The 10,267-nt window shown below is 39.9% G+C and overlaps 1 protein-coding gene across 1 annotated transcript; it reads left to right on the top strand.

Annotated features, from left to right (window-relative positions):
* Positions 1-8,767: 8,767 nt before the first annotated feature.
* Positions 8,768-9,826, top strand: LOC148017310 (uncharacterized). The gene is made up of 3 exons (XM_087663508.1): positions 8,768-8,944; positions 9,086-9,135; positions 9,409-9,826. Exons 1-3 carry the CDS (start codon positions 8,794-8,796, stop codon positions 9,574-9,576), a joined length of 369 nt encoding a protein of 122 aa, XP_087519634.1. The 5' UTR covers positions 8,768-8,793; the 3' UTR covers positions 9,577-9,826.
* Positions 9,827-10,267: the final 441 nt, after the last annotated feature.

Below are 10,267 nucleotides of genomic sequence, written 5' to 3'. Positions count from 1 at the left end.
TCATTTACACCCCCTGGGAATTAGGCCTTTTCCCCCTTGCATCCCCTATAAAGCCCACCTTAGCCCGGGTTTTTAAACCCCCTTCTCGTGGATTCGCACTAGCCAGTTTTAAAACCCTTTTCCATTTCCCTACAAAGCGGTTTTTACAAACCCGGGGTTTAAGCCCCCTTTCCCCCTTGCATACTACAAAGCTATTTTTCCCCTTCCCGTGGATTCCCACACTAGCTGGTTTTCAAAACCTTTCCATAGCATTTCCGCAAAGCCTCTTTACCCCCGATTTCCTTTTAAAAACCTTCCCACACAAGTCTCTTAAATCCATTTTATCCCTTCCCGTGAAGGCTATTTTATATCTGGAATTTTCAAGTTCCCTTTCCCTTGAATCTCCCAAAAGCCATTTTTGTTGCTTGTAAAAGTCCTACCCGTGGTGTCCCTATTAAAAGTCCATTGCAACCCGGAATTTAAAGGTCTTTCTCATTGCATCCGTCACAAGGCCAAATCTCCTTGTCGGGTTTAAGGGCTTTCCCATTGAACCCTCCTAAAGATAACTTCTCTTTCCTCCAAGCTACAAGGAGGAAGCCTATAAGGTCTTCCAAAGACCAAATCCACAAGATGGTGCATCGGTCAAGGAAGCCAAATCTCAAAAGAAATTGCGCGTGCGAGGGAGGTGGGCCAAGATCATAAGTTGCGGCCAAGGCAAGAAGGTCAAATTCTCGATGGCCCCTAAAGAGGCACAAGGCGCAACCGTAGGAGGATCATCTCTTGACATTCATGTGAACATTTCACCGAACCCACAAGTCTAGGTTTTCTTCCTATTTCTTGATTTATGTCGAAGTATTACAAACATGCATGGTTAAATTATGGAATTAGGTTGCGCTTATGCTTGCCAAATCCATCGAGTTTGATAAAGATGCACTTTTGCACTTGAAATACATTGGCTAATTTAAGGAAATAACTCACAATTGAAGAATCGGTCATTTCTATTTCTCGAAGAAACGAACGAAAGAAGAACATAAGATGTCTATGCATTCTTAGCAAGTTTTTTCTATACATTGCAAAGTATTGAATCTAGATAAACTAATGACCATCTTTTCAAGTCGAAATTATTGTAGTACACTTCGATTATACATAGAAAGATTAAATCGCATGTCACATTATTAGACATCTCTTCTTCGCAATGATTCATTAAAGAAGGTTGCTAACAACCGTAGGAATTTGCAAGGCATGGAAATAATTCTAGGGCTGCATGAAGTAAATTAAACTCTAGTCAATTGGCATAAATCTCAATCAACTACGTAAATAGTTACGAAAGGTTGTGTAATGCTCATTCAAGGTACGAATATCTCATTCAGAAATGAAGTTAGGAAAATGCTGCATGGTTCCTTTTAACATAACCCTAAAAGCTTAGCAACATGAATCGTGAATGCATCAATGGAAATTATGCCGTAACTTATTATACGCTTTGATATTAACCAAAAAAGTTAGGGGTTGTAAATCTAATCATACGTAGGCAATGAATTGTGTGCTTATGACAATGGTATCATAATGCAACTAGTTTTTTCCCTCTTTGATCAAGACAATATCTTCATGAATAGACAAGTACATGGTTTTACCCTAAACACCTAAACCGCAAAGGACTCGCTTAGGAATGGTTAAATCGATGCGATACATCCCAAGTTCTAACTAGGGTTTAGCACATTGAGGACATGACCTGGTCGCACTTATTTCCAAGTTGAAACTCTCATACCCTAATGACCTGTCCACATTCATAAAATGTAGGGATAATAGGACATACTTGCGAGAAATGATCTAGGGTTTCTACCTTCAGGATCGATTGCTAAAAAGATGAAACTCAGTTTGAGAAGGAACCCTAGGACCGACGATGTGGGCCTAGTGCAATCAGGAACAGATTGGATATGAAGACACCCTAACTCTGTTTCCTATCTAATCATGATTCCGTGATTAGAAGACACCGTTCAATGGGTAAAATAGTCCCATGGATTAGATGCGACACGTGTGCAACAAGTTGCAGAGTTGCATGATCTTGTGGGTTGACCACAAGGGAATGGCCAATTCCTCAAAATGAGATTGGCAAATTCTTATGCAAGTTTATCTTGCAAGAGGATGAGTAGTCATCCTGATATAGTACCCTTCTTAGGAAAAGTGACCAATATAAGGGAATTAGATAATGCTGGAAGCAAAAGACCAATCAATAATTTGGAATAACATATTTACTGCTAATAGAACTTAAGGTATTGGTTAAGTTGGGTTAATAGGGTATGGCCCTAACCCAAGGACATAAGGGTTATCAAACAAACCCTTGGGGATCTTGCCAAGTCGCAATTGATCCCGGATCAAGTGCTGGACGCATTCGGAGAGAAGGATTCACTCCTTAGCAGTTGGCCAAATAATGACCACTGGAAATGATTGTGCTTGTAACAGTTTAGAGGGCATTGTTTGCTTTGTTTGCTCAAGGAATTAAAGGATGAAAAGATATCTAATGCTTCAGGTCGAAGGCCTAAAGGGAGAGGCAGCCTCAGTTACCCCTGACTGCCTGCTTGACCCTAACCAAGGGGGTTGTTAACCACGCCAGGAAGGTGGACCGAACCCCCCCGAGAGGTCTATCGGTTGAGCTCTACTTGGAGCAGGAGGAGCTTGGGTGCCAAGGGGGGCTCTAGCCGTAAATCCCTTGCCTTCCGGGCCTTGCACAAGAGGCCAATGTGAGTTGCGATTGGATCTCGAGGCTCGCATACTAGTCTATGGGCAGAATCTTGGATTAGTAATCCCTATGGATTGCTGGATAGCCTTCGAGCGGATTATGGATAAGCCTACGGGCTAGACTTTATAAATGTATTCCAAAGATTAATATGATAACATGTTGAAAAGGAACTTGTTTGACACTATTTTTTTGTCAAGTATTAAGATTAAGTGAAAGAACCAGTGCCTAACGGGCTAATTAAGGAAGCTGCTTGATGCATATCCAACTAAATGTGGTAAGTAATTAGATAACTAAAACAACCTGAGGAAAGTGCAGTGGATGTGGCCATGGGTCCGTCCTATAGATGGGTGGTCCCAGTTGGCCGGGAACTTTTCTCAATCATAATGGACAGCAAGAAGATCGTCTCAAAGAAAATGAATAGCAAAGGCACTGACCTAGACTCTAGGTTATAATAATCATGATTTCTGTTGTTTTAGGGGAACAGAATGAGACTATGCCTTATGGCAGAGAGGTCGAGCCTTGCATTGCTCTCGTTTCCCATTCTCCTTGAACCAAGTGCAGCGTGAATCTACTTCAGCCTTGGCGTTTCTGCCTAAAGTAGTTTGCTTGGGGTTCGACGCTAGTTGCCGTTTAGGAAATGACAAGTAGGGAAAACCGTGATTCAAGTCGGTCCTAAGTGGGAACGGCCAGAATACTTCCACTACTTAGCAGACACGCTGAAAGTCCTAGATCGCAAACCCCGTGACATTCCATGGGAGTGCCCGACGAAGCTTTCTAGACCTCCTTTTCGATGGACTGCTAAGGCGTGTCCTGAATGGAATAGGTGGATATGTTACACAACTAGAGGATGCTTGGGTGCCAAGGGGGGCTCTAGTTGTAAATCCCTCGCCTTTTGGGCCCTGCACAAGGGGCCAACGTAACTCGGGATTGGATCTCGAGGCCCGCATACTAGTCTACGGGCGGAATCTTGGATTACTAATCCCTGTGGATTGTTGGATGGCCTTCGGGCGGATTATGGATAAGCCTACGGGCTCGACTTTATAAATGTATTCCAAAGATAAATATGATAAACTGTTGAAAAGGAACTTATGTTGACACTCCTTTTCTATGTCAAGTGCCAAGATTACATGAAGGAACCAGTGCCTAACGGGCTAATTAAGGAAGTTGCTTGATGCATGTTCAACTAAATGTGGTAGGTAATTAGACAACTAAAACAATTGAGGAAAGTGCGGTGGATGTGGCCATGAGTCCGTCCCACGGATGGGTGGTCCGGATTGGCCCGGAACTTTTCTTAATCATAATGGACAACAAGAAGATCGTTCAAAGAAAAGGAATAGCAAGGGCACTGACCTAGAGTCTAGGTTACAATAATCCCGGTTTACGCTATTTTTGGGGAATAGAATGGGACTATGCCTTATGGCAGAGAGGTCGAGCCTTGCATCCCTCTCATTTCCCATTCTCCTTGAACCAAGTGTAGTGTGAATCCGCTTCGGCCCTGGCATTTCTGTGTAAAGTAGTTCGCTTGGGGGTTCGACGCTAGTTGCTGTCTAGGAAATGACCATTAGGGAAAACCCTGATTCAGGTCGGTCCTAAGTGGGAACGGCCAGATTACTTCCACTACGTGGCAGACGCAGGAAGTCCTAGATCGCAATCCTTGTGACATTCCATGGGAGTGCTGGGCGGAGCTTTCTAGGCCTCCTTTCCGATGGACTGCTAAGACGTGTCATGAAGGGAAAGGTGGACACGTTACATTGAAAAATTGTCACAAATACATAGCCAAGGATATGTTAAGACAAGATGTGAACGCATAAAGGTGATATTGTTTAAATATAGGCTCAATACATCTTAGGGTATGTTTAAACAATGGGCCAATCCTTGAATGATATTAAAAGATAAATATATATAGGATTCTATAGATATATATTTTAAAATCAATATAATAAGAGAATGATTGATTAAAAAATTACATTAATTTAATGTATTACTATGACACTTTGCACCTAGATTCTCCTTACCCTTACCAGTGCTCTCCAGACACTTTGCAATAGTGTTTTCCTAGTGCCTTGTAGTATTGGAATTTAAAGCACCAATATCAATAAATAAAATAGCACACATAGCTCCTCTCCCAGAAGCTTCATTGGAGCTTAAGTCCACAAAAAAGTATGTTAATCCATATCCAAGCATATAGTATTACACATTATGACTCATTGAGTTGAATATATGAATAATAACTCCACTCTTTGAATGATTCCTTATGCATGTTACATCAATGCTTATTGTGGCATTCCCTATGTCAAGTTGAATATAGATATGGGCCGGGGGGGGGGGGGGGGGGGGGGGGAGGCACATCCAAGCTAGAGTAATAGCATAGTTCAACATAAGCCTCACAATAAAAATCTCATCTCAATCATATGTATCTCATAGTATACATTGTCAGACAATAGCAATGAAAAGTTATTATTGTTAACTTTCAAGCCACACATTGAAAGTACACTATTGGAGGAAATTATGCACCTTAGGATGCATTGATAAAGGCAACAAAGATTGAGTTAAACTCTCACAAAGTTTGATAATCTCCTTCCTCCTATAGAGTGCATGAACTATAGCCTTTCTCTTTTTTTCATTGTTCATGTACATTCACATACTTAAAAAACTCAAGGATGCATGCAACTCAGTGTTACAACATACTTTTGGAAAAATTATTGAGAAAAATATGTTAGATTCTAAGGTAAACATGCAATGTTTTATGACTCTATGTATAGGATATAAAAGCATAAGAAAGGCCGTATCTCAAAGACTTTAGTGGTATGCATACAAGTGATCAGGAGTTGGGGACATAGGAAGTAAGTAGTAGTAGGCTTAGTAAAGCCTTATAGGTGAGTTTTGTTGGAAAAAGAAGACAAAAGGATGTTGCCATGAATAAAAAACATAAAGAAAAGAATGAGAGGACATCACAAAGCAAAAAAGGGAAAAGGAGAAGCTTATGCAAGAAAGAAATGCTGGAAGAAGCGAGGGGAAGTGCTAATCTCAAAGTAGATTAAGAGCACCAGAAGAGGCAATAACATCAAGGGATTTTGAAGTGCTTATGGCATAATCTTCATAGGCAAGGATAGGGTATGTATGGGATCCATAGCAATGAAAAACTATTGTAATAAAATTTAGCTTGATTTTGAGTGCTTCTGGGTCATATACGTGAAGCTTCTTCTCGATACACTTGGTAGAAGCTTGGTACTTATCAAGAGAGTAAAAGAGTGAATCTCAAATTGATTTGGACTAGTCATGAATAGATTCTTATATAGTTATAAATATTTTATTACTATTGTAGTCATTTTCCCTCAATATCTACAAGTTATTGAACCACTTACATGAACCATTTGAGTGTGTGCTTTGGGCATATGCTTGGAGTACGTAAAGAATTGATTTTAAAAGCACCTTAGATAGTAAAAGGCTCTTTATTACTACTATAAATACACATAGAATAGGCCTAAAAATAGGGATTGAAGACAAAAAAGGGTTTGAGCTTATTCCTATGCACACTATAGTGGGAAGCCATCTTGGTTTGGTATTTGATAATTGCTACATGTGTCGGGTTTTTTCATGACATATGAAGTTTATCCATTGGATTAAAACTTATATATTGTATAGATTTCCTTATTATTATGATTTTATTTGAGCCATCATCTCAATTAAATTTGGGCTATTTTCTTAAAACATTGGGTTTGGGCTATGGTCTCAACTACATGTACTGAATCTTATTTGGTGACTCAGGATTTAATATGATGGTTTTCCTACAAATTCTTGTGGTGATTCTTGAATTTGACTAACCAAGTGGAAGGAAGAACCATCAGCACTAAGACAATAAATGATGTATGCAAATTTCTCTTGGGAGAGGTTTTCTATTAGTATGGCTGTGTCGATATGGTCACTAGAGATAAAGGGGAGCTTGATGTAGACAAGGCTCCTGACTTCTCTGAACTGGGTATTAAGCTTGCCTTGATATCATCATATAATCCAAAGGGTGATGGAAAATGTGACTGGGGATATCCTCCTATTATCAAGGCATTGAAAAAGTCATGATAGGGGATGCTGAGAATGAAAGAGTGACCAATGTTATTTTCGTATGCATTATGGGCTAACCATTCAACACATAATGCAATAGCTAAATACATGATAAATGGCCAAATGTATTGAAAAAGCCTATTATGCCTCTTAAAGAGGTGGTTGCCACATGGAGCATTTTACCTTGGGAGGAAAGGCTCAATAGAGAAGAAATACTTGCTATATAAGTGCTTATCACTTAGAGAGAATACAAAGGACATGGAGATAGTAATTGCATAGTTAAGAGCACTAAGGTTTGACAAGAAAGAAAGATTTGAAAAGATGCACACAATTAGGCCAAGGGCTATAGAGAAGTGAGACGAGGTGCTAGTCTATGACAATAGCTTAGACAATTAGCGTAGTACTATTTGGAAGGTCTTAAAAAGGTGGTTTGGGTCCGTTTCTGGGTAAGCATGTGCATGATAATGCTATGTATTCCCTTGGTGAGTTGCATGGCATAGATTTGATGATGCATGTTACAAGGAAATGGATGAACATCTTCAAAAGGAGAGATTTTGATATGTATGAGGAATAGAGGTTTGATAAAGATATTATCCAAGACACTCTTGAGGAGGTTGATAGAGATGACAATAAGGATGATGGTGAGGGTTTAAAACTTACTGAAGAGTGTTAGTATAGCATATGCCAAAGGATGTGCAAGTTTAGAGGGGGCGGATGTTGTATGATTCTATGTTGAGGATATAAAAGCATAAGAAACACCATATCTCAAAGACTTAAGTGGTATGCGTATGGGTCATGGTATGATAGGTTATTTCAAGAATTTTACCTACCAATGGAGTGACTTACCTATGCATGAACTTACACTTATTTGACTTCTCATAAATAGGGAAAGTGGTAAGTGATGCACGAACTTGAAGAAAGTAGAGTCTACTAGACTAGGAGTTGAGGACATTAGAGGTAAGTAGTAGTATGCATAATCTAACCTTATGAGTGAATTTGCTTGGAATATAAACACAAGAGGATATTGACATGAAGAAAAAGCATGAAGAAAGGGAGGGAAGGGCAATGAAGAAAGGAAAGGAGGAGCTTAGGCATGAAAGGAAGGCTGGAAGAATGGGGGAGAGGAGCTAATCCCAAAGGAGATTGAGCGCACAGGAAGAGGCAATCACAATAGGGGGTTTTGAAGTGCTTATGGCCTAGAATTCATAGCAAGAACAGGGTATGTATGTTGTCCATAGAAGTAAACAATTGCTCTAATAAGTTTCTCAGAAACTATTTAAATTGATTTCATTGAAAAATCAAAATAGAACATAAAGTTTGAAAACCACACACACACACACACACACACACATACACATTGAGATTGTGTGTATGTGTGTACCCTCTAGACTAGTATGTGTGTATGTGTGTACCCTCTAGACTAGTATCGTGTGTGAACTGATTCTCATCATGAAAAGGAGCTACTTACCTTTTGTAATTGAGTCCCCTCTAAACTACTAAGTTTAGGAGCATATAACACTTTGTGCAACTCATATACTTTAATCCAGTATGACATTCAATTCATGTATCCAACACCTAATCCTCAAATCAATTGGCAGGAAAACTAGAACGAGAAGGGAGCTTCACTATTGTCTCATGGGCAAATGAAACAAATATAAGCGTGAGAAAGAGAGAGAGGGAGGGAGCGCATTCAAACTGCCCTCCGTGTTGCATTATCAAACGCCTTGTGGGAAGATAGCCCAACTTAGAAAACAAGTCCACCTAGTGTCGTCGTCCGTATCTTTATTGGGAAGACTCTTGCGTCGTGTGACCAGCAGCAAATGAAGTGTGAGGAAACACTTGCGATTTCTATCCATTCAATGACAAAGGCACACCTTTCCAGAAAACCTACAAAGTGTAGAAGAAAAACTTACTCGGCAAGAGGGTTCCCACCGTACTATATAATAATACAACCCGCGATCAAACACGTGCACGTTTCTCTGGAGAGGTTACTCGCAGTCAAGATATTCTATACAGACATGGCCACTTCGGCGTTCTCAGTAAGGAATTGGTTATTGCTGTTCTTCCTTCTTGTGGCTGCAGTTAACCTATGCTGTGCTGCCGGTCGTCCTAGCGCTTATCCGACATCGCTCCCCAGCAGTGCTAATATCGACGTCCATATGCATGGAGGTATGTACATTCACTGCATACAACTTGGCATTTTCTGCGCTTCCATCACGGGCGTCAGCTTGGGGCGTACATAGATAGATCAACAATCATGACGTTCTAATGACATGTCACTTCAGAGATTCATGTTTCTTCTTCTTGCAGGGGCGGATCCATCTGTCATCGCAACCGATCAATACAACGTCGTCTTGAAGGTAAGAAAACCTACATTTCTCGATAAACGCAGTTCAGATAGGGCTTAGTTTCGAGCTTCTAGGGTTGTAGTTAGCTCCATCTGCAGTTTTAGGGTTCTATTTCGCTCTGTCGACGAACTGTCGATGATAAATATTCCTGAACAATGCTCTGAACTGATATTGGTAGTTTTGATAGCGTTACTGTTCAATGTCAGCATTCATGATGTTTCAGATCACTCTTTGTATTCGCATAACCCATGTTGCTGATCGTTGCTCGTGTTACTAATGTTGCAGAATAGGGTTTTGATCGCCGAAGAAGGCGTCACTGCAGTACAAGCTGCACGGGAAGGACAAGTTCATCAATATCCTGATAATCAGGACAATGGTACAGCCCATGATAGTAGGAGCCTTACAGCTGATAACGTGGCTCACACAGATTACATCTGCGCTGACGAATGCTAGCCAGACTAGTACAAGATTATATATGAACGCTTCGACGTCACTCCGATCATCTTCATTAGTACTTGTGGAAATTGGTTATTTCACACTATTGTAAATGACACCCACATTTCACTTGGAAATTTGACACATAACTGTTGTTGTGAACGTTCATCCAATCCTCTTTTTACCTTTGACGTTACACAAATGTGTGTTATTGTATACCTCAAATTGTGGATATGATGAATGTATTAAGAAGCTTGCTTCCACATTGAAGCCAAGGGTCCAAAATATAATCTTTTACTTTAATTTTCTAAAGTAAGCTTTTCTTTACGTTCATCCAATCCTCTTTTTACCTTTGACGTTAGACAAATGTGTGTTATTGTATACCTCAAATTGTGGATATGATGAATGTATTAAGAAGCTTGCTTCCACATTGAAGCCAAGGGTCCAAAATATAATCTTTTACTTTAATTTTCTAAAGTAAGCTTTTCTTTCTCGAAAAACAAGATATAATCCACACATTTCAAGACAAAGAGATTCACTTAACTGAAGCTAATAGTTGATAATTGTTTTGAGTTTGCATCACCTTGTTACCACACCATTGTATGAGCATATTCTCTAAAGTGCAATGTTTAACAAATATCCAAATTCACATTGTGTGCCTCAAGGATTCATACCATTGTGTACCTCTTAAGAAAGCTTATGGATTGGG

This window comes from Lygodium microphyllum, chromosome 22 (genome assembly GCF_053477565.2).
Source record: "Lygodium microphyllum isolate KBCC chromosome 22, Lygodium_microphyllum_v1.1.10, whole genome shotgun sequence".
Classification (NCBI taxonomy): Eukaryota; Viridiplantae; Streptophyta; class Polypodiopsida; order Schizaeales; family Lygodiaceae; genus Lygodium; species Lygodium microphyllum.
The sequence above is the reverse complement of the archived record's forward strand: the minus strand, read 5'-3'. Positions and strand labels throughout refer to the sequence as shown.